We start from the raw sequence: 23,094 nt of genomic DNA on the forward strand, positions 1-23,094 counted from the left end.
GCTGGGGGAAGTGACAGTGCTGACAGGCTGAGGTCACCAGGGGCCCTCGATTCGTGTGTTCCTCCACATGTGCCACAAAGTCCACGAAGATAAACCACAGGCTAACTCTGGCTGTGGGGCAAAGGTCTGCTTCCTTTGTCCCTCCAGGATGGGGAGAGCAGCCCCCTCTGCCACCTGTACTGGGACAGGGAGTGGGGGGACACACACAAAGGAGGGGGCAGGGGTGGCTCTCAGCCCCCCATTTCCTTGGCCTTTGTTCTCACCTGGTCCCAGCTGAGTCACACACAGCCCTCCCCCAGCTTTCATCATGGCCCCAAAAGCCACAGTGCTGAGGGAGGAACAGGATGTCCCAGTCCTGTGAAGTCTCAGGGGTGTGGTACAGGGGTTGGTCACACACTGGCCTTCCCCAGGAACAAAATGGAAGCAGGTCTGCCCCTCATCCTCCTTCCTGGCCTTGGCTCTCTGCAGGCACTGGAGGGACTGAGGGGCCTTTTTCCTCCCCTCTCTCAAAGCCTGCTGATGTCAGCACTGGGCTCAGCAGCTTTATTGTGGGGAGACAGCACCAAGCTGTCACGTGGCCTCTGCCATTTCCTAAGAAACCAGCTTGAAAATAAAAAAGAAAGCAAAAGAAAAGAATAATAAAAGAATAATTAAAAAAAATAAGAAAAAAAAATAAAAAGGAAAGCAACAAGAAGAGAGAGCAGAGGGCTAGAGAGCCTGACAGTAGCCAAGGGCCACCACCACCGCACAGCACCCACAGGGACAGATTACAGGGGAGCACTAAGCTTTAAAGCAAGCAGGAGGAATGGTCCTGTCCCCACCATGCCCCTACTGCCATGACAAAGTGTCCATCCCTCTGCCAAACCCCACACAGGGAGGTCAGCCCTGCACCAGCAGTGGGAAAACAGTGGGAATGAAGTTTCTCTCCTTCGCTTGTAGTGAATAAAAACCAGGGGATGGCTTCTGTGACACAGCTCCTGGCCAAAGCAAAGTCCTTCTTCAGTGACCCCAAAGCCCTACCTGGCTTGCAAACTTAAAAAAACCCAACACAAACAAACCTCCAAGAAAAATAAAGCAAGGACAAGCTCTCTTCACTACGTCGTTTTAATCGCATCGACACCCAGAAATACACGTGCCAAGAGCCACCCAGCCAAGAGGGCATCCTTCCATGGTGGGTCTTACTTTCACACTCCTTTCACTCAAAACAAAAAAAATAAAAGAAAATAAAAGAAAAAAAAAAGGAAAAAAATATATAATTATAATTGCACTGGTTGATGTACAAGCACAGTCTCTTCCCTTTTCACACACTGCTGGGTTCTGCTGGAACAGGAGGGTGAAACCCCAGCAGTGGCCACAGCAGCTCCCCAGGAAATGAAGAGTTGTACAAAACAGTATGAAGATTTTCTTACAAACTGCAGTGTTTACTGGTTGGTTTTTTGGATTTTTTTTTATGTTTTCTTGTAAGTTTCAAAACTAGGTTTTGGGTCACTAATGGCTTGTATCTTTTATCTACAGTAAATTTAGCATAAATTTTTATTTTTAGGAATGTGTAAGGCATTTTGGTAAGTTAACTGTAAGGTCCAGGGTGAAGACTCATCAAACTGAAGTCCCTTCCTTTGAACTGTCCTCTTGCCCCTGGAGAACAAAAAAAGAAGTGGGTTACTCAGCTGGCCTCACCCTTATTCTCATGGCAGCTCAAGGCTCAAAGCATTTCACAGATGGGCCAGGACCTTGACCACCATCTCGTGTGGTCTCAGCGTTTCCCAAAAGCCACCCAAATGGTTTCTGGCAGCAAGGACCACCTTGCCTCCACTCTTAAACCCCTGCCTGCTGCACACTGCCCCAGGGCCTCCACCAGCACCAAGGGGAGGGAACATGGCCACCACCAGTACCATTTCCTGAAGTTGTTCTTTCAACTTCTTCACCATTTCTCTCTCTTTGGCCAGTTGGTCCTGGGAAACCTTCAGTAGCTCCTGTAGTTTGGTTGCTGCCTGGCCCAGGTCCTTTGTTAATTTTTTCTCTTTTTCAAGTCTTTCCTACATGGCAGTCAAAAGAAGGCACCTGCCTGAGCCTCCCTTTGCCACCTGGTGACCTTCCCCCCTTCAAAACACCTCAGGCCACCTCAGGTCTGCATCAAGCTGTCTCAGTGACCACAGGCATGGGGAACACCCAGTTCCCACCTCAACAGGGAGAACAGGCACCCCCAGACCTCTCTCTGGCTCCCTGCAGATGCTGTGGGCCAGGACTGGATGGTTTCCCAGTGTATGAAAAGCCCAGCCTGTGAGTGTTTGCTCAGAGCATCACACTGATCTCACCTGCAGGGATGCAGTGGCCCTGCTCTCCTTCAGCCACACTGGAGCTCTCAGCCCTCTCCTGCAGGGTGACCATGGGATGGGCCTTGCTCCCCAAAGCTCAGACATGATAAATCATGCCCATAGTCCTGCTCACATGTGACTTCTGCTGTAGTGGCACAGCCAACTCACCTTGAGATGCTGGGCCTCCTCCTTGTCTGAAGCTGCTGCATGTTCAGCCAGCCTCAGCTTTTCCAGCTCTGCTTGCAAGCTGCGTGCCAAGCTCTGGGCCTGCAAAGGGACACACTCAGTGAGCACAGAAGCCAACAGTGCCAGCATCTCCCTCACATCCTGCCTGCTCCAGCCACCCCCAGTGCCTGCTGGCTGTGTCCTGCTGAGGAGCTGGGTGCTGCAGACACAGAAGGCATTGCTTCCAGCGGGGAGATGGCATTTCTCACTTGGAGCAGCAGGAAACCCAGCTCAAGCCCATAACCCTCCAAGGAAAAAGCTGGCACAAGACATGGGGGGGTTGGGACAGCTGAATTTGAGGGGCCAGTGATGCCACATGGGCACAGCTGCTGTAAGAAGTCCTTCAGATGTGGGAGGGAACGTCTCACAGGGATGGCTGAGGTGTGGACAGTGATGGGGAAAAGCCTTCAGATTAATTATTCAAATTAATTCTTGGGCTTCATTAGCAGCCCAGAATGCAGGAAGGCTTTGCACACCCTGGTATCCTCTCACCCACACCCACCTCCTCCAGCTCCCGTGCCAGCTTTTGCCGCAGCATTTGCTCCTTCTCTGCCAGCGTTTCGTTCTGCTCCAGCTGGGTTTTCAACTGTGTTGAGAAGAGGGGAAAACACCCAGAAAGAGCATTTTAAAAAAGATTCAAGAAATGAGCTAGCAGGGACATCACCAAGAGAGCTGGGCTGGACAGAAGAAATAAAACCAGAAGCTTTCCCCACAGCACTGAAGGGCAATAGGTACAAGCATCCCCCCTCTGCAGGGAGATTGCTGATGGCGAGCCTGGGGCCTGGCTTAGCACTGCTCAGTTTTGCTTGCTCCTCAGGCAGCACCAGCTGGGATGTGGGATGAGAGGCATCCCATAGAGAAAGATGTGCCTGGCAGGCCCCCATGCCTGGGAGAAGGCTCCACAGTTAACAGGATTAAAGGAGAAAGACAGAGCCCTTGCCACTGGTCAGAGGTGTCAGCCTGGAAGGGAACAGCTGCTGCTAATGCCCTCAGCCCAGCTGCAGCAGGATTTATGGAGCCTCTGTAACCCTAATCCTCCCTGGCAGGGAAGGGATCCCAGCACAGCTCTGTCAGGGGGGTGTCCCCTTCCTCTGAGGAGACTCTGAACCCCACAGGGCACTGTCACCACCCCCCAAAGCTTGCCAGAGGGCTCCCAAAGGGAACAGCCTGCTGAAAGCCAACTGCTATGGGAAAGGACACATGGTTAATGCATTCTCAGCATCCAGGATTCCAACTGGGGGGTGCTGGGCTGGCTGCCCCCCAGCACAGGATGGGACACCACACAGCTGAGACAGCCCTGAGCAGAGCTGTGTGCAGCTCTCCATGCGGTGAGAGATGGTGACACAGGACATGGGACATGGTTATGGATCAGAGCCTCCCCAGGAGCGGCCTCAGCACCCTAACCTCGAGGGCTGCAGGCTCACTTGGCTCAGATGGTAACCCCACTGCTCCTCCCTCCTGTACGTGGCTCTTTGCCTCACTCAGCTGCTGCCTGTCCTGAGGGATGAGCAGCAAGCCTGGCTCAGTGACACATCCCTGGGCCACAGCCTTCCCACGAGCCTACAGATAAAGCCTGACAGATTCTTGGCTTGCACACCAGCTGGAGTGCTTGGGAGACCACCTCAGTTTCTGCCAGAGCAGGACAGTGGTCTCTGAGCTGGGCAGCTGCAGGCTCAACAGCTCCCAGGGGTGCAGAGCAAATGATTCTACCTGGATGGATGGATGGATGGATGGATGGATGGATGGATGGATGGATGGATACCAAACCCTGCCCCAGGGTGGTGTTGTGACAAGTGTCCAGTGGTGGGGCAGCTGGGTTTTTCTGCTACACACCAGCTTGAGCAAGCCTCTGATCTCCCTTTCCCATCTCATCACAGGAGGAAAGACAAGGAAATAAAAATCTCCTCCTAAATCTCCTCCTGGCTCCCAGCAATCCCCTCTGAACATGTGGTCCCCAGCAGCACCAGGTTTGTCAAGGCTGTGCCTTCCTGCCCTCCCTCAGCCCACAGGAAGGGTGCTGGCCCCACAGCTGCTCTGCAAGCCAGCCCCAAGGACCCAGCAGGGCATTCCCAGCTCTTACCAGGGCCAGCTCCTTGCTCTGCTTCTGTGTTTCAGTCTTTGCTGCCTCCAGCTGCTCCTGGGACTCTGACAAGAGCAGCCTCAACTGCCAAAGAAAGGAAAAAAAAACCAACTCCTTTAATGCACTTGGTTTAGGAACTCTTTGGCCCAAGGAAGCTTTTTCATGATGCAACATCTTGCCAAAAAGGTCATGGTGTCATCACATGCTGTGCCTGCTCAAGCAAATACAGCCATGGGACAGGTCTGTCTCACCTGAGCCACAGCAACCACACAGGCCACCCAGGAGCAGCACCTCTACAGAGATCTGTCCTGTGTCCCTGACCCATCTCCTTGCCCATGATTCTTGGCTTTAGGAGTCTACAACCCAGACTGGAGCAACATCTCCATCTGTTTTCCTCTTTCTTTGCAAAGCTGAAGATCCCTGGGGCACTTCCCAGATGCCCAGGGCACTCCTCAAATCCCCAAAATGTGCATGGGTGGGGAGTCAGGGTTAGAAAAAGCTGAAGAAGGCAGCAGCCTCCACACTTACAGCTTCAACTTCTTTTGTGTAGTTCTGGCGCTCGGAGCTGGCTGTCTCCAAGTGATTTTCCAGTTGTGTTTCCAGAAGAGAGGTGTATTCCTTTAACTGCATGAAAAGAGAGGAAAGCAGGAGGGGGTTGATTGTGTGAAGGTCCAACACATCCCAAACATCCTGTGGCTAAAGGCAAGTCAGGAGATGGGGCCTGACTCAACCCATGCAGAGACCTCCCCTCCCCAAAAGCCCTCACCTGATCTGTGCTCTGCAGATCTGCTTTCAACTTCTCCACCACACCTTCCAGGGATTTCAGCTGCAGGTGTGACTGAAGCAGAAAGGATCAGAGAAGGACACTGAGCACCTTTGGCTCAGTCAGAAAGTGGCTGCTGTTTGATTCCCACCTTTCCCACTTCATCCTGTGCCCATCCCAAGGGGAGCTCCATGGAAGAGCTCTCCCAGGGAGAACAAGTCTAACACACACAGAGGCCATAAATAGGGGAGCAAGGCAGCAGCTGTTGCCTGCAGCATTTCAAATGGCTGCAGTCAGGTTTCAACATCCGAGAAACCATCACGAGACTCAGCACAAGCTTCCGGCTGAAAGCACTTTTTGGTCTGGAAGCAGCAATTTTCCAATGAGGTGGCATGGACTTCGTTATTAAGAGAGGCCAAGCTGCCAGAAAAAGCACTTAAACCCAGGCTGGTTTTTGAAGAGGACTCTGCAGATGCTGAAGTGTTTGGAAAGGAGGAATTCACCTCCTCTCCACAGAGAGGCAGGATTGCTCTGGGAGCTGCCCCAGGCACCAGACATTCTTGCCATCAGGAACACCAGCAGCAGCCACGTCACCCTGTGCAATCCCAGAGCAGCCCTCAGCAGTGCTGGCCCTGCAGGAGCCAGCAGCAGGCTGAGAAATCAAACATCTCTTGTACAACAGCCTCCCCCAGCTCCCTGCAGTCCCAGTTAACTCCAAAACCCCACGGGATGGATAGGGAGCAGCCAGACCATGGAAAACAGCTCAGTCTCAGTTCTGCATTCAGGAGGGAAGATTCTACATGAGGTGGGCTTTTTGTCAGCTGGCTTGGTGACAGGAGGGGTAGATTTGGGGAGAAAAGTTCCTGTGTCTCAATGTTCATAGCTGACGGGAACACTGAGGGCCATCAACCAATTTACAGCCAACAGATCCCCTTCTCCTGGAAGTCCAGCTCCAGGAGCACCAAACCCAACACACACCTTTTGGAGCTCCTCTTCAGAGGCTGTGAGCTTTGCCTTCCACACCTGCTCCTCCTCCTCCACGCTCTTCTGCAGGTTTCGCAGCATCCCCTCCTGTGGGCAGAGCCTCAGCTGAGCCCAAAGCTCCTGCAGCCCCAGCAGGCTGAGCAGTCCAAGGGCTGGAAGCCTCCAAAGCCTCTCCAAGGATTTGGGCCAAACAACAGGGGACAGAATTAGAATCAGATGGGGCTGGGGGCTCCTAATCCCTGTTCTGGCTCAACCAGTTTATCAGAGCCCTTGCTGTGTCTCATCCCATCACCACCAGCAAGGTTCCCAACACAATTAGGCTGAAGAGCTCTAGAAATTCAGCTTTATCCTGCTCCTCTGTCTCACTGACAAATACTCCACTACACAGCAGCTCCCCCACCACACCAAGGGATGCCCACCCTGAGCTCATGGGCAGCCTGGGCTGACAGGAGACCTCTCCAGAGGGGTTTCCAGTGGGAAGCCAACACAGTGCAAAGGGCAGGAACTTACAGTCTCTGCAAGGATCGTTCTGTACTGCTCACACTCTGCCTGTAAAGTGCTTTGTGCTTCTTCTGCCTCTTTTAATTTAAGAGCTGAATCCTAAAAGGAGAGGGAAAGGAAGGAGAGAGAGATGAAAAGAAGAAACATGTGACCCTCCAGCACACCCTCACCCCTCCACTTTCCAGCCATCACTTACTGGTGGCTCTGTCGTGATCATCTGCTGCTTTAGCACACCCACGGTCTTCTCCTTAAACTCCTGTAGCCACATGTCATAGTCCTGAGTTTGGAAAAAAGAGAACAAGAGAGAAGGAGGATGCTTAGACCTCGCTCCTTCCCATGAGGAGAAGCTCTGGGGAGGGCTGAGGAAGCCTGTCCCACCTGCTGTGAGGACACAGTGACTCCTGGGAGGGCGGAGAGCAGCGTCTGCTTGGTTCGCGTCTGGAGTGCGTCCAGCTGTTGGGCCAGCTCCTCCTGAAACAGGGACAAACTGCAATGGATGCAGGTCTTGGGCACCTGCTGGCCAGGCTGACAACACTGATCCTGCTCTTCTGTGCCTACAGGGCTGGGGAAACCAGCCAACACAGAAAACTGCTGGTGCTGGGAACCACTAAAGCATCACTTCCAGTTCAACCATGTCCCTGGTTCCCCACCCATGACCAGTACCAGAGATGCACAAGAAAAATTTTGGAGAAGCTTGCAGAAGGGTTGGACCAGCACTCTTTCTAAGCAGGCAGGCAACCCAGGGCAGGCCTCCCTGGTGGCCTGGGGAAGCTGAATGCTTCCCTTCCAACACCAGGGCAATGCCAGGCTCACCTTTGCTTTGGTAGCAGCAAGCAGTTTTTCCTCACACGCCTTCTCCACCGTGGTCAGCGCTTCCATTGCCTTCCAGTTCTTTTCCCGAAGGTCCTGTGGAGACACCACACACACAGAGGGCAATAAGCCACACAAAGCTGCTTGCTGGCACTGCAGGGGATTTATTTCAAAGCCACTGCTGAGGGAACTGGGTTTGGTCAGGAGTCTGTCCATAAGCATTCCTTTCTCCCCAGTCTTTCCAGTGGCTCCACACAGCCCATCGCTTTGGCAGTGCCCTGGCTGGGACAGGAGCTCCAGAAGCAAGCTCAGGATGCCTGCAGGGGACACAGGCCAAGAGCAGGGATGCAAGGTGGCCTCCACACAAGTGACACCACCTTGCAGTAGAGGGATAAGGAGCACAGGAGCAGGAAGGTGTGAAGGAACCCCCTCAGAGATTGCCTTGGCCCTACCAGGGTAGGATCTCTCTGGCTTACCAGATCCTAAACCTTCCAAAAGAACAAGGGACAGACATGTCTCCTCAGGCAGCCCACCTGGGGTATTCCTGCTCTCTGGCAGATGAGGCAATGCCTCCAGGGCTCCGTGGGGCTGGAAGAGCCTCGGGCCACACCCTGGAGCCATCAGTAGGTGACCATGATGGGCTGTCTGTCACTCACTCACGATGGGCTGTCTGTCTGTCACTCACTCACGTTGTTTTTCACCTTCTGTTGCTCCACTGCCTCCCGCAGCTGTGTGGCTTCCCTTTCCAAGGCTGAGAGCTGGTTTGTCTTCTCCTGGAGTCTGGAAGGGCAGGATGCAGGAGTGAGCCTGAGCAGTCACCTCCCTCACGGGCAGCAAGCTCCCGAGATGGAGACACAGCCCTTCCTATCCTGGTCTGCTCTGGGATCTACACACAGCAGGAGGAAGAGGGAGCAGGACTAAAAATCACAGCCATGGCAATACTGGAGTGGGATCTGGTTTTCTACTCCCTTACCAGCAATAAAAAGCAATCACTTAACTGGCTGGCTGTACACACACAAAAAGAGGAAGAAGCAACCTGATGCAAAGGCCAGGAATTCTGGCTTGCACCACTGGGGCTGCTGCTATCCATGGCTCATTAGGCTGAGAGAGCCCACAGCTCTGCATTTTGAAACTATCGTCCCACTATCTTGAGAAACCCTAAATCAGGGCTGCCAACCAGACAGCAGAAAGCTGCAGGTTCCCTCCACACTCTCAGATCCCCCATCTGCCCTGAAGGGACTCCCAGCTTGAGCAAACCAAAGTCCAGGTTCTTGAGAAGAACTACACATGTCTCCTGGAGTCTCAGGACAACTCAACAGCTGCCTTCTTTAGAGGGATGCTGGATGCTTGCTGGCAATGGGGGCATCTGAGAAATCTCCCCCCCATGCAGAGCCTGGGCCTTCTTGGAGGTGCCCAGCACATGGACAAGGAGTAACAGGCAGGATTCATGACATGGGAATTTAATGGCATTTAGTTAAATGCCAGGAAACCTTTCTGTGCTGGGGGGTGGGGGAAGAGGTGATCAAACACTGGAACAGGAACCCAGAGTGGTGGTGAATCTCCATCCCTGGAGATACCAGGAAACATCTTTAAAAAACAACTTCTGGATGGCCCAGCCATGTGCAGGGACTTGCACCAGAGACATCCCACACCCAGCACCAACACCAGCAGAGCCTCCTGCTCTGCAGGAGATGTCAGACTTCATGTGCCTGCCAGCAATTCAGTCCTGCTTCAGAATGGACTGGCTGTTATATGGGGCCAGCACCAGAGCCAATTAATATTTCAATTGAAAATAAAGCCCCAAACCTGCCTGGAAGGCAGGAAGCCCTCAGCCACAGGCTCAGGGCTCAAGGAAGCCTGGGACACAAGGACAGCAAGCTGGAGGTGCCACTGCAAGATGTGCACCTGGACCCACCTGGATTGCAGCTGCTTCATTTCTGCTTCATTGGCTGCCTGGAAGAGACAAAGTACTTTGATGACCTGCCCCAGGCATGTGACACAGGTCAGCCCTTTCTGTGGCCTCCCAGAGCAAAGAAAACTCAGGGATTGTGTAAGCAGTGTCACCCACTCCCCTTCTCCCCCCACAATTGAATGAGCACACAACCTGCAGGTCTCTGTCTTTTTCTGCCTCCCGCATCTGGCCTGCCTCCAGCAGAGCTTCAATGGACTTGATCCTCTCCAGAAGCTTTGCATTCTCTGAGCTGGCATCCTGCAGCTTGCCTTTCACACTGTCCAACTCCAGCAGCTTACTTTTAACCTCTGCCTCGGAGCTCAGCAGCTTGGCCTGCAGCTCTGTTGGAGGGAAGGGTGACAAACACAGTAGGGCAGGTGCAAACAAACCTGGACACTCCCCACCCTGCTCTGCCCACGCAGGATCTTAGCCAAAGAAGCTTTTCTTGGCCAAGGATGCTTTGGGGAGGCACAGAAAGGGCAGGCAGGGATGCAGGCCAGCACAGGAGAGGGACAGATCCACGGACCAGCCCATGTCTCGCTCACACCAACACCAGGCAGCCTAACTCATCCCTGGATCCATTTGTCCTGCCCCAAGTGGCTCCTCCAAGCTCTCAAAGTCTCCAGTCAGCCCTACAGCCCTGCCCATGCTGATCCCAGATCCTCACCAGCGATGCTCTGCTGCTGCCCTTTGGTCTTTTCTGCATCTGCCAACAGGCTCTTGTAGCTGCTCTGCGTTTTGCGGAGCTCGTCGCTGACCTCGTCCAGCCTCTTCTGCAGCATCACTTCTGCCTCCCGTTGGTAAGCCTGCAGGGCAGGAAGAGAAGGTTTCCTGGAGCGTGGCAGACACCCCAGCCAGTTTGAAGCAAAGCTTCATGTGTCACATAATCTTATTTTTAAGCTGTGTTTTGGGTGATTAAAGTCATCCTCCCACCACGCTCCCTCTGCGCACAGAGCACCCCGCGTTGCGCTCACATTTTATCCCGTGCCAGCCCTCACATTGGGAAGCAGACAATACCCAAATGTCTCAGTCCTGGGCCAATTCCACGGCCAATCTCTCCTCTGGAGAGCTCTGAAAAACCTCCCAGAGCCCTGGTTCAAACCGTCCCAGCCCAGCAGGGAGAGGGGCTGGCACGGGGCTTTGCAGAGCACAGACACCCAACCACGCTTCCACAGGAGGAGGAACTGGCTGTGCAATTTGGGCCAGGGAATACTTTTTATTTTCCATCATGGAAAGCAGCAAGGAAGAGGCTGGCAAGGGCAGGAGTTTTGAGGGGGAAGGCAAAGGGGAGGAGGATGAGTTGCAGCTTTACAGGTAAAAGTGGCACTCTTGCAGAGGGAGAAAAATTGCTTTGCATGGAGGGGACAGGAAAAGGTACACCAGCAGGCCTGTGTCTGTCCAAGGGATGCTTTCAGCACCACCAGGAAAGCAGAGCTGCTCTGGTTTTTGAGGATTTGACTCAATATCCTCAGCTCAGAGCTCCAGGTGTTACTGTGGAACACATTCTCCCCAGCACCTTAAGCATATCTCAGACTTTAGAGTCAGCTAGTGTGATTTATTTAACTAGCAATAAGGCATGCAGTGAGCTGACAGCTCTGGAGTTCTCCCAGAAGTATGTCTAGGAGCTCCTGCTTTGAGCAGAAGGGCAGCTCCTGCCTTCACACCAGCTGTGAGCTCACATCACCCTCCTTGCTCCTCACCTGCAAAAGCAGCAGGAGCCAAATGCAGCCCACCAAAATGAGAGCCACATCCTCAGGCACATAAAAAATTAAGAGCAAGGATATGGAAGGCCCCTTGCTCTAGGAACTCCTCTACAAAACTTGGCATGTGCAGATAAAGGTCTCTTCTTGAGAAGAGACCCCTTCTTGAAGAGGCCAGAGCAATTCAGAGACATCCCTCACCCTGTCTGCTACACAGGGATTAATGCTCCCAGCACACAGTTCAGCAACATCCCAGCAACATCCCAGCAGGAGCATTGTCAACATCCCAAGAAGATGCTCTTCCCTGTGTGAGTACAGCCTGCCTGCCAGCAACACACCTCTGTGTGCTCAGAGGCTCTGCTTGGGAGGTGTCCTTTCAACACCCCTAAAACCCCCAAACCCAGCCACTCCCTGCTGGCAACCAAAAAAGCCACAAGCTCCCTCTCTTCCACCAGGGAGAGAGAGCAACAAGCTTAAAACCATCTGAGTTTGAGAGAGAGAGCACCTGCAGAAGAATGGCCTCAACCAGGGCATGCTGCTCCCTGGGCTCTGACGGTGATGCTACACAAGGGGGCACAGGGAATGTGACAAGCCAATGGGGGTGGAGAGCAATCAGGAAACCTGCCAGGCAGCTTCCTTCCCAACCATGGACACTTCTGCCCCTCCTAGCCCTTCCCACGGCCAAGTGCATGGATCCATTCAGCACCCAGCCCTGCAAGGGAACAGGGTTTGCCAGTGCCTGCCTGACCTGCAGCTGCTCGATTCGCTTCTCCGAGGCCGTCGCTTTGATCTCCCAGCTCTTCCTCTGCTGCTCCTCTTGCTGCAGCACCTCTGACTTCTCAGACAGCTCTTTCATCAGCTTGCTGCACTCCTGCCTCAACTTGGCCAGCTCAGCATTTTGCCTGCAGCAACAGAAGCAGGGTCATTTCAGCCCACAGGCCCAGCCAAGCCTCCCTGGTGTTGGTCGGGGGAAACACATCCTCCTGCGGGCCTGATACAGGACTTGAAATGGTGAACTTTGTTTGCCTGTTTCTAGGACACTCCTGGTCCTTCAGGGAGGGGGTGGAAAGAGCCAACAAATCACTTTTTAAAAGCCCTGTTTCAGTCACAGGAGACATTCCTTTCTTATGAAGTAGAGGATACATGGATCTGTGTTCCCAGACACAAGAGGAAGCATTACAGCTGGAGTCCACTCTGTAATTATTTGCCTGCTGTTAATCACCAGTCATTTCAGACTGTCTATAAAAAGAAGTGTGAAATTCTTCTACCTAGCTCCTATTTGTTCTGTTCTCTGCACCATCACTCTCATCAATGAGCTGGCTGCATTTCTTCTTGAGTTTGAGAGTATGAGCTCCCCTATGGGGAAAAACACCACAGTGCCTTCTGATGCCTTCTCCCCACTCCACTGCCTGTTGAATCTGGCATCAGCAGATGACCCCAAAGGAGAGAGGGATTTCCTGCCCTTTCACTTGGGAAGAACACCCTTGCTCTCCTGGTGTATCCCCAAAAGCCATGTGGCAAAGCTCTTCCTCCCTCATTCCCTCCTCCACCTCCAGCTAGTTGAGGTGTCGGTAGAAGTACCTTTGGGAAAGGGGGTGGTCAAGCCAAGGTCTGCCAGAAGGCAGCCCCAGGCTCTGCCCCTCCTCCCAGCCTTACTTGCTTTCCATCTGGCTGGTGGCCTGGTTGAGGGCATCCCTCAGGATGGAGTTCTCCTGCTGCAGGCGAGCCAGCTGCGTGTTGGGGCCGTTCTCCAGCTGTTCCTGCAGGGTCCGGATCTAGAGGAGCCCAACAGGGGTTAATGCCACAAGCAGCCCTTTTGCTGCCCCTGTCAGAGCCCAGGAGATGAGCAGGAGGGACTGGCAATGCAGGGGAGTGTGTGCTGATGCTGACAGCCCTCAGGGGTGTGACATCCCAAGATGCTCCAACGTGCCACTTCTCCAAAGAGGTTTGGAGGGGGCTTAAAGAGATTGCGGGGGTATTTAGGGAGTGTGGGGGGTACCAAGTGGCTCTTAGAGGTGTGTGGGAGGACCTGAAGGGGTTTGGGAGGGAATCTGGGGGAGTTTAAGGGGTGTTTAGGGGCGCCTTAAAGGGGTTTTGGGGGGAAATTTGGCACCGTGGCCCAGGAACACTGAAGGTCTCGCCCCTTCCCGAGGCTCTCGCCCCTTCACATGGCTCAGCCTTCTCCAGAATGTCACCCAGGTGCCACCAGCAGCCACCTGGCAGAGGAAGGAGGCAGGTGCAGGGCTCACTCTGGGGCTCACCTTGCCCTGGAGCTGCTGGGTCTCGCTGACATGGTCCTGGTAGCTGGCCTGCATCCGTGCCTGCACGGCCACGATCTCCCGCTCGCGGGCCAGCAGCTGCTCCTTCAGCCTGCCCTCCACGGCCCCCGCCTTGGCCCGCTCGGCTGCCAGCTCCTTCCAGGAAAGGAGGCCCCCAGTTAGTCCTCAGAGCACAGGTCTCCCCATTTGAAGAGGATGTGGCCTCCTAGCTCAGCAGACTATAAAGTTTAGCCCTCTCGTTGCTGCCCCCACGCCCAGGTACATTTAGCACTTACATTTCCTCCTGCATTTTGTTTTGGGCTCTGTGGCCACTGGATGCCACTGTTGTTCCATGTTGGGCCAGCTAAGAGAAAGGAGTAAGACAGCCTGGAATTTTATTTTCCTCCCCCAGGATAAATAACATCACACAACGTTTGGGGTAAACAAAAAACATTAAGCAGATGGACTTGACAGCGACAAGTTCAGCATGGCAGGGATCTGTTCTGCCTTCAACACCCAAAAAGAGGTGGGGCAGGGGACTGACTCAGGGGACTGTAAATAGGATCAGGTTCCTTACAAAGGTACCATCTCAGCTCAGGGGAGCTGAAATGACGGAGGATTTGCTTTTCTCCCTGAAGGAGAAGCTGCAATCTCTCACAGAAAGAGTTTTCCCTGCTTCTCCCGTGGCTGCCCATGGGCACTACCCTGCGGTTCTTTGGGCTGGCACCTCCCCAAACTGGAGCAGGCCCAACAGAGGAGGGTGGTGGGGGGAGATCTCCTCTGCTTTTTGGGAAGAAAACAGCCAACAGGTGAAGGGTCCAAAGAGCCCCATCAGGGGGCTGAGATGTGGGGAGCAGGAGGCACATGGAGAGCCACCATGAGCAGAGGCCACAGCGGGGATGGCAGGAGGGGCACCCAGGGCTTACCTTGCTCAGCTCCCGCAGTTTGTTCCTGGCAGCAGCTGCATCCTCCTGCTCAGCAGAGAGCTGCTTCTCCTTCTCCTCCAGCTGCCGTTTCAGGACAGCTACAGGGTCACCCTTCTGCGTGGCCTGCCAGCACGGGATGCACATCAGTGGGGACCAAACACCTTCAGAGCCATCCCCTCCACCCCACACACACAGGGGACATCCTGCCCTCTGCTCCAGGGGAAAATTCAGCTCCCTTCTCCCAGACACCCTCAGGGCCAGCCTCAGCCTGTCTGAAAATGGGGTGCTTCCCCTCCCCCTGCACCTCCTGAGGCTCAGCAGAGCCCTACCGTGTGCCAGGTGTCCTGGATGATTCCTGCTTTCTCCGTCAGGATCTCGATGAGCTGCTGGGCCTCCCCCTCACTGAACACCATGCTGCTGACTGTGGACACCAGAGTCTTGTAGGGCAGGTACAGGGCCCCATCCGAATCTGTAGGTGCTAGGGAGGAGAGAGGAGGGATTGGGACTTCTGGGGACAACAGCAGAAATATTGTATCATCTCAGCAGGCTTCAAGCCCACAGCTGCCATCTCAAGCCATCATCCAACCAAATTTCCAGAGTCACATTTGGTACCTCTCTGAGTGAGAACAGCGAGAAAATGCTGGAGATGACACCACACACGTGCTCCTTGAGTCAGCTGTCACCTCTGCCTGGCTCAACAGCTGGTCCCAGCACCTGCCATCACCCTCTACCAAACGGAGAGACTCTCAGGGAGTGCTTTGCCAGTGCCAGGGGCCTCAGACATGTCAAGCATCTTTGCTAAGGGAGCAACATGACTCCAACCCTTCCCCTGCTAACCTGGGAAAGCCAGGGAGCATCAGGGACCACGATGCTGTTGTAGGACCTCAGTGCACATGGTCACAACACAAAGAGGCAGTGGTTTAGGGGCTCCTGCATGTATCTATGGCCCTGTGGGCTCCTCTTCCTAGAAAACCACAGTAGCTCCAGAGCCCCTGAAGTCATTAACACCAGTCTATTGAATACAAAGCTTTGGATGCTCCAAGCAGCAAGGTTCAAAGGAGGAGGAGGAGGAGGAGGAGGTGCTGCATCTCTTGGAGCAGAGATTCTCCTCTAGAGAATGGATCCCATGCTGGACAAGGTTCCTCCCAAAAGACTGCAGCCCATGGAAGGCCCCACACTGGAGCAGGGGAAAGGTGTGAAGAGGAAAGAACTTGCAGAGGGTGGCTGTAACAAACTGACCACAGTCCCCATCCTCCTGCACCACTCAGGGATGGGAGGTAGAGGAGTCAGGAGGGAAGGAGTAAAGTTGAGCCTGGCAATAAGCACAGGAGGTAGGGGGGAAGGCATTGTTTTCACTTCAAAAAAAAAATCTCTGTTTCTCACTATTTTAATGAGGAATAAATCAGTTTTCCCCAAGTTGAGTCTGTCTGGCCAGTGACAGTAAACTGCTAAGTGATGTCTGGTAGATCCATCTGGAAAAGCAGTGCCAAGCCCAGGCAGCAGCCGTGTCTGTGTCCCCAGCCACAGCCACTTCCCAGCAGTGCAGCCAGAGCAGCTCCACCTCCTTGTGCCACCAGAGCCTGAGGCTTGGCTCACACTTTACTCATGCTGGCAAGTGCAGGGCTGCAGGACAGCACATGGCATCTCCTGGCTCAGCCCTGCAGCGTGCAGGGACACACCAAACAGAATTCCGTCCCTCTCCAGGTGGAGTCACAGGAGAAAAATACCCCAAGCCATTCCTGTCAGGTTTGCCATCTGCTTCAGTGCTGAGGATGTGTCCTTGAGCACTCTGAACACCCATTTTTATCTGCCACAGAATAATTTGTTCCTTTGCATTTGATGAGAGCTGCTGAAAACACCTTGGTCAAACTGCAGTTGGCTTCATGGCACAAATCCTACCAAGAGCTTTCCTTGGCAAAATCCCACAGGAGCAGCCAAGACATCACTCTTCACTTTCAGGACATGCAGGGGTGGCACTTCATACCCAAGGGAATCTAAGTTTGGAGGCCCAAAAAGCTCCCAGCTTAACAATTGCTAAAAGGTCATCTCCCAGCCACATTCCCTCAGCTGTGACAGCTTGGATTTACGAATTCAGGGCTTGGATTTGTGTGGTTTTCACATGGGTGCACACAACAAACCAGACACCTCCAGTTTCCCCAAGCCCACCACCCCTGCAATACCCTCCAGGAGCAGCTTCTCCAGTCATTCCAAACCCCATCACCATGTGGAGATGGTCTTTAGTAAAATCCTTCCCTCAGAAGAGCAGATTCAAGGGGTTTAACCCATCTTTGAAACCCAGCAGCTGCAAATGCCCTGCTGAGTAGCAGGCCCAAAATGTGGGTGTGGAAACTGCCAGGCTGCACAGAGGTTTGGATGTGCTGCAGAAGGGCAGCAAGAAGGGATGTCTTTTAGTTTGGTGGGTTGGTTTGGGGTTTTTTTGGTAAAGAAAGAAAGAAATCTATGCACATCACATGACATCTTTGAGAACACTTGGGAGATTTCTGCCATGTGTCCACATGGGAACCCTTCCACAGGTCTGAAAGCACTCACGTTTTTAGTGCCTGTAATTATCACTCAACCAAAAACAAATCCCAAACTGTTCCCACTGGTACAATGAGAGGCAAGAATCCAGCAGAAGAGCTGATTTTCCCCTCCCTACACCTTTTTTATACTCTGCAGAGTTCAGGACCACCTGATCTTTTCCATCTCTTGAGTCAATCAAGTAAGGCACAACTTATGATGGGTAAGTTTTCCCTTCCCTGTGAGAGACCCAAAGTCACTTCCCTCTAATTACTCCACAATCAATCCCCTGCAGTGTGAAACTCCATCAATCCTCTCTGCTTGAAGAATCCTTCTTCACCTCCACCAAAGGAGGAGGAAATGCTAGCAGTGACCAACTGTGGGAGAGCTCCTCTGTGCTTTTGACAGTCAGGGTTCAATGGGGAAAACACCTGATCCTGGCTTTCCACCCAGATGTGCAGCACCCTCTCCCAGGACAGGGACATGCACCTCTCATTCACTGCCATCTGCAGAGCCCATAACACAAAGCCCAGAGGAACCTGTAACTCTCCAACACCCGTGTGCTGGACCAGAGGGATACAGGCAGAGGAATTTGGCCTCACCTGGCTCGCTCTTCTTCTTGGATGCAGCCTTCTTCTTGGCAGGTCCATCATGCTTCTGGTCCTCCTGGGCTGGGAGAGCCTCGCTTTTCTTGACAGTGACAGAGCTGATGACAGGAGCACTTTGCTGGGTGCCAACTGGGGGCACTGCCACAACAGGCACCTCCTTGGGGGCCACCTCCCGCACGGGAGAACTTTTGGGGACGCTGACAGGGGGCGGAGCCAGCACCGGGCTAGGAGCAGGCTCCACCTTTGCCACCTTCTTCTCCTTCTTCCTCTTCTCCTTAGGTGATGGGACGGGTTTCTCCTTCTCCTGGGGAACAACTGCCACCGCTGCAATAGGAGTCTCGACTGTTACAGGCTCGGGCACCACAGCAGGCTCAGGAAGCACCTCCTTGGGAGGGTCTGTCACTTCCGGAGCAAGCTGCTGCTCTGGGATCTTTCCATTCGGTTTCTCTTCCTTTTTCTTCGCTTTTCCCTTTTTCTCAACCAGTTTCTCTTTCTTCTTTTTCTCTAATTTCTGCTGCTGGCTCTTCTCAAGCTCCTTGCGTTGCTTGGCCAAGGCTTCCTCGTAAGATGTCTCCTTCATGGAGAAGGTGGACACCAGGAAGATCCCGATGGCTGAGATCACCATGAAGCCTCCAAAGACCATAACACCCAGCGTCTGAGGGTCGTACACATCCATCCTGCCTCGCTCTTCTGTGCCTGCAAGACACCAGGACAACAGTCAGGGGCAGCAGGGGAGGAAAGAAATGCAATGGCTTTTCTGAGGAGGATCCTCACATGGGCATCTGTGCCTTCCACTGGGAAGAGGAACACTCCAGGTTCACGTGGCTCAGCCTGACCTGCCTGCACACCCCTGAATTTGTGCTCCTCTGCTACACTGCCCATGCACAGGGGTCCGGTTGTACCTCAGCGACTAAATTTCATCTCCAGAAGAACCAGAGAGAAGGAAACAAAAGCAGGGATGCAATCAGAGACAGCCACGAGCCTCATTCTATGTCCAGTGGGGTGGTTTTGTATGACCCTAAGCCATACCACCAGCAGTAAGAGAGCTCACTTTCAGACTGCTGGGAGCAGCAGGTCGGCCAAAATCTGAGCTTTCCCTGGAGCACCTGGCTTTTTCACTGCCCCCACATGCATATCCAGGTGCCATCTTTGGGATAAAAGATCCCCCTGGGAGGAGAAAGCTTTGCAGCAGCCCTTCCCTCTTCCCTTTCCCTGCTGAGCAGCAGCAGAGACCACACTGCCTGCTCTGAGCTCTGGCCAGCAGGGTTCAGCCACACCTGGGGAAAGATGCTGCTATCTCCACTCCTCTTAATGGCTACTTGAACCTATCCTGGTTTCAAAGCCAATTTTTGCTGGCCCATCCACGTGTTTCATCCACCAGGGCATCACTTCCATGTGGCTCTGAGGTGGCTCCCAGTCCCCCAGTGCTGCTGTCAGGCAGTTAATGTGGGAAGGGACATTTTCCAGCAGTTGCCATGGCTGTGGTTCCTCATCACTGTTACTCAAAACAGAACAAGCAAAATGCAGGAAGTCCTCAGCTACCAGGAGCTCTCATCCCCACGATTAACTGTTGACATTATCGAATTTCCTCTTTAAGGGGGTGTGGGTCGAGGAGGGCGGGAGGGGCTGGAAGGGGAGGAGGCAAAAATAAGACTAAAACTAAGGAGATCAGCATCTTTTCAAACCTCTGTGCTTGCAGGGAGACACCTCGGAGTCCTTCCTTTCCAAGAGCTGGAGCAGCAAACTTGAATCTGCAGCTCAAAGCTGCTCGAGGTGGGGACAGTGCAGTGAAAACTCATCTCCAGCACCCAAGCAGGGGGTGGAGAGCTGGGAGGAGCTGCAATCTCCCACTGGAGACACCCAATCTGCCTGGGAAAGGATGTTCTAAGCAGCTCTCCCTGCCCACCTCTCCAAGGTAAAGCAGCAGAGAGAGAAGCTGGCAGGCAGGAGGGCTCTCCATGCCAGCTGGAACCAGCCAGCCCTGCCAGGGCCAATTTTCTACCCCAGGGCACTGCTGGAGATCCCAGCTGATACTGCAGGCATCCCTCATTATTATTTCACATCTACCCTGGCCATTTGGCACTTAAATGGCCTCAGCCTGCTCTATCCCAGCACATCTGGTGCCAAGTCACTGCCTCCTGACTAAGGAGCATTGCTTTGGGATGTCCCAACCAGGACAGACAGGTAATTCCTAACCCACAGTGTGAAAAGGACTGGAATTCCTCTCCCTGTCAGTAAATAAAAAGCAGGGCAGGAGAACACATACCCCCAAACTTGTGCTGGGTTTAGGGCTATACCAAAGCACCCAGGAGCTGTTTTAGGGCCAGAACAAGGTGACCTACATTCCCCACCCAGCAACCCCAACATACTTGTAAAAACAAACCCCTTCCTGACCTCACAGCACCACAGTTTCAAATCTAGATAAAAATCTACTGCTCCACCTTGGGGCAAGGGCATCCCCAAGTGCTGACAAACACACTCCAACCCCACCAGCAGGTACTGCCACCCTCCAAAGCAGCCTGATGGAGCCCACAAGGGATGGGAATGGGGCAAGAAATCCTAATCTCCACGAGGGAGGATGGATGAGAGGACAGGGGTGGTGAGGTGGGTGACATGGCAGCGCTGGATGTGGCATCATGGCACCAGAGCTGTGTGCCTGCCCATCCTTACCCCACAGGACTGTCCCCAAAGCCCTTCCAGAGCCCCATACCCTCTGTCCCTCACAGAGAGCCTCACCCAGCTCCATGGGCTGCAGTAAAAGCTGCCTGTACCTTGCCTCCTGCTTTAAGGCCAGGCTGAGATAAGAATGTAAATGAGCACTAAAGTCCTTCCTAGCGAAACAAAAGCACCCCAGCAACCCCATCCAGACCAAAAGCAATACAGGAACAATGCAGCTGAGAGCACTGAGGAGCTGTGGACCTGCAAAAGAGCCCTGGCAGCTGCCAGAGCTCCTGAGAGCAGCCGAGATGCTCAGAGGGGCCATCCGAGCTCCCACTGCTCAAGCAGGGGAACCCCACGCTGCTCCTGAGGACAGATGTGCCAGCAGAAGATGCACAGGAAGGAGAGAGAGGTGCCAGCCAGGAAATGATCCCTGCCAGCAGCAAACCCTGGTGCTGTCCCAGCGCTCATGCCCCGCAGCTCCGAGGGAGGAGCGAGTTCTACCTGCAGGGCTCCTCCTGTGGTTGGGACTTGGCACGACCAGCCCAGCAACTTGTTCAGGGAAGAGCCCATCTCTCCAATGGGGCACAGACAGGCTTAAATCAAGCCAGGCTGGCCTTGGCATTTGGGGGATAAGGAAAAGTCCTCCTGCGGGAACTTCCTGGTGCAGAGATGCCAGAAGCGTTTATGCCACGGTGTTAGCAGCCAGCAGAGAAGCTCTGCTTTGACATTTCCTCGCCTTGCCACCTTTGCCCTTCCAAGGGCTGGAAGTTTGCTCCTGGATTTGCAGAGCAAGACACCATCCCCCTTGCAAGCACGTGTTCCCCTCCGTGCTTCCCACCTGGACAAAGTCTTAGCCAGGAGACGGCAAAATGGGGCACCAAAGGGCAGTCTCACATGGTCAGCTTGACAGCCACCTTTGGAGAGGCTCAAAGACTTCAGGATCCTCCCTCCTGTAGCTTCTGGTGCTCCATGGAGCATCACTCCTGTGATGGCATTTTTCCACCTGCCTGGCAGAGGGCTATGTGCCCAAGAAGTGAGCGGACACCAGCAGTCATTGGAGTCCATGCTCAAAAAATCAAGTTCACGTGCAACACTGAGCACATTTACTTCCATGATGTTTCTGGAGCATCCTCTCCCAGCCAAAACAGCAGAAATCATCTAATATCTCTATACACAAACTCCTTCCCCAAAACAGCTGGTCCAGCTGTTTTCCCCACATCAGAACAGGAATAAGGTGAACAACTTCACTTGGTATTCACTTGGCCTTCTCATGTAAAGGAGCTGGCTGAAATGCTGGGCTCTGACTCTTCCACTCCTGTGGCTTTTTCCTGTTACCCATCAAGGATTATTCTCAAAATCCCACATAACAGCCCAAGAGACTGACCTCCCTCACCTCCCTGCACATGCAGCCACCTCTGTTTGACCTGAGCCAAAGTCCAACTCTGCCCTAAGGAAGCAGAACCAGAAAAGCACTCAGCCCTGCTGGTTTTTCAGCACTAAACAATTTCCAGGACGAACCAGCCCACAGACATGTGACATGACAGCACCAGGGCCATGCTCAGCGTCTTGTGGTCACATTTGTCACTGACAGCTGTGTCAAAAACCAGGCTGGAACCGTGCCACCTGCTCAGCCTGTCCTCCCCTCTGTGACCATACACGAAATCCATGGGAATTCAGCATCTTTATGACCCAGCCCCTCCACCAACCCTCATTTAAATCACCCAGGCCACACAACAGGTGGGCAGGAGCAATGGAAGAGTCAGGCTGTGCAGTAACTACAGAGATCTTATTTCTTCCCACAGCCAAAGGAAAATACACGCTATCTCCTCCTGGTGTCGACAGGGGCTGCAGACAGGAAAAGATGCTCTTGGCAAGCAGGACATTGACCCCTGCACCCCAAGGCTTCCACTCTGCCATGGTGCGAAGGTGGCATCTCAGTCTAGAGCAATGCAGCAGGGGGGATGAGGGGCCAGAGGGCAAAGAGAGAACTGGGGGCACACAGACAGGCTCTGCATAACCCACAGCAATGCCTGACTGTGAGGCTCCTGCAGCATCCCTTCCTCTACATATCCCAGCAGCTTAAAAAAAAGGAGGGAAAGGGCAAGGACGAGCGAACTGGGAGGCCTGATCAGCAACAGCACGGCCAGCAGATAAAAAAAACAATCACCAGATACCTCTCCTGGAGTTTTTCTCTCCACCCTGTTGCAATAGAGACAAAAATTAAAAACAAACGAGGAAAGCCTGCATGCCGGGAGCAGATCCTGCCCACGTTGCCAGCAGCCTCTGTTTAAATACATTTTCTGTGTAAGTGACTGTGCACTTCCAGCCTCCCAGCAGCATGTGCTACTCCACACAGCAACTCCAGATCAGCCCGTCGTCAACAGTTATAGCTCGGCTTAATTGAACGTGTCTTAGTGCTCCATTAGCTCTGGCAGCAGCAGCCAGCTGGCTTGTGCTTGCCAGCAGCGCTGCCAGCTCCCTTCCTCAGCCCAGGAGTGAGAAAACAGGCAGAAAATACATGTGTATATAGGAGAAGAGTGTAACAGCACCACAACACAGCTGCAGCTTGACTAAACTCTGCAGCGGCTATTGGAAATTCTCTCTCCCCTCCCTGGCCCGAAGCGGCATTTCACCGCCGCTCCTCATCAGCTCCTCCCTGGGGCTCACATCCCACGTAGCCTCCCCTCCTTCCAGCCCTTTCCCGGCGGTGCAGGGCTTCGACGAAGGTGAGAGCCGGCACTGCGGGCGCGGACACCTCTCCATCCCCTCAGCCACGTGTGCAGCACACGCTC

At 53.6% G+C, this 23,094-nt stretch overlaps 1 protein-coding gene across 3 annotated transcripts; it reads right to left on the reverse strand.

Annotated features, from left to right (window-relative positions):
* Positions 1–1,086: 1,086 nt before the first annotated feature.
* RRBP1 (ribosome binding protein 1) lies at positions 1,087–18,354 on the reverse strand. Of its 3 annotated transcripts, none has more exons than XM_031061259.1 (21): positions 17,636–18,354; positions 14,843–14,991; positions 14,514–14,636; positions 13,591–13,743; positions 12,986–13,104; positions 12,078–12,231; positions 10,297–10,435; positions 9,783–9,970; positions 9,594–9,631; positions 8,380–8,458; positions 7,682–7,774; positions 7,247–7,339; positions 7,065–7,145; positions 6,878–6,967; positions 6,362–6,454; positions 5,387–5,458; positions 5,149–5,244; positions 4,621–4,704; positions 3,043–3,126; positions 2,484–2,582; positions 1,087–1,635 (listed from the first exon to the last, which is right to left on the reverse strand). In XM_031061259.1, exons 1-21 carry the CDS (start codon positions 18,315–18,317, stop codon positions 1,597–1,599), a joined length of 2,748 nt encoding a protein of 915 aa, XP_030917119.1. In that variant the 5' UTR covers positions 18,318–18,354; the 3' UTR covers positions 1,087–1,596. The 3 variants fall into 3 exon arrangements, with proteins under 3 accessions (XP_030917119.1, XP_030917118.1, XP_030917120.1); XM_031061258.1 differs by having other exon boundaries at positions 8,368–8,458; XM_031061260.1 differs by lacking the exon at positions 3,043–3,126 and having other exon boundaries at positions 8,368–8,458.
* Between the last annotated feature and the right edge of the window lie 4,740 nt (positions 18,355–23,094).

Source organism: Geospiza fortis, unplaced genomic scaffold (genome assembly GCF_000277835.1).
Source record: "Geospiza fortis unplaced genomic scaffold, GeoFor_1.0 scaffold271, whole genome shotgun sequence".
NCBI classification, from domain to species: Eukaryota; Metazoa; Chordata; class Aves; order Passeriformes; family Thraupidae; genus Geospiza; species Geospiza fortis.

Excerpts from the sequence above, each read along its gene's own strand:
- RRBP1 (XM_031061258.1), bottom strand. The coding sequence starts at position 18,317 with ATGGATGTGTACGACCCTCAGACGCTGGGTGTTATGGTCTTTGGAGGC. Across the intron at positions 13,744-14,513 it reads AACTGCGGGAGCTGAGCAAG|GAGCTGGCAGCCGAGCGGGC; the intron begins GTAAGCCCTGGG and ends CTTTCCTGGAAG. Across the intron at positions 13,105-13,590 it reads CCCAGCAGCTCCAGGGCAAG|ATCCGGACCCTGCAGGAACA; the intron begins GTGAGCCCCAGA and ends GGGCTCCTCTAG.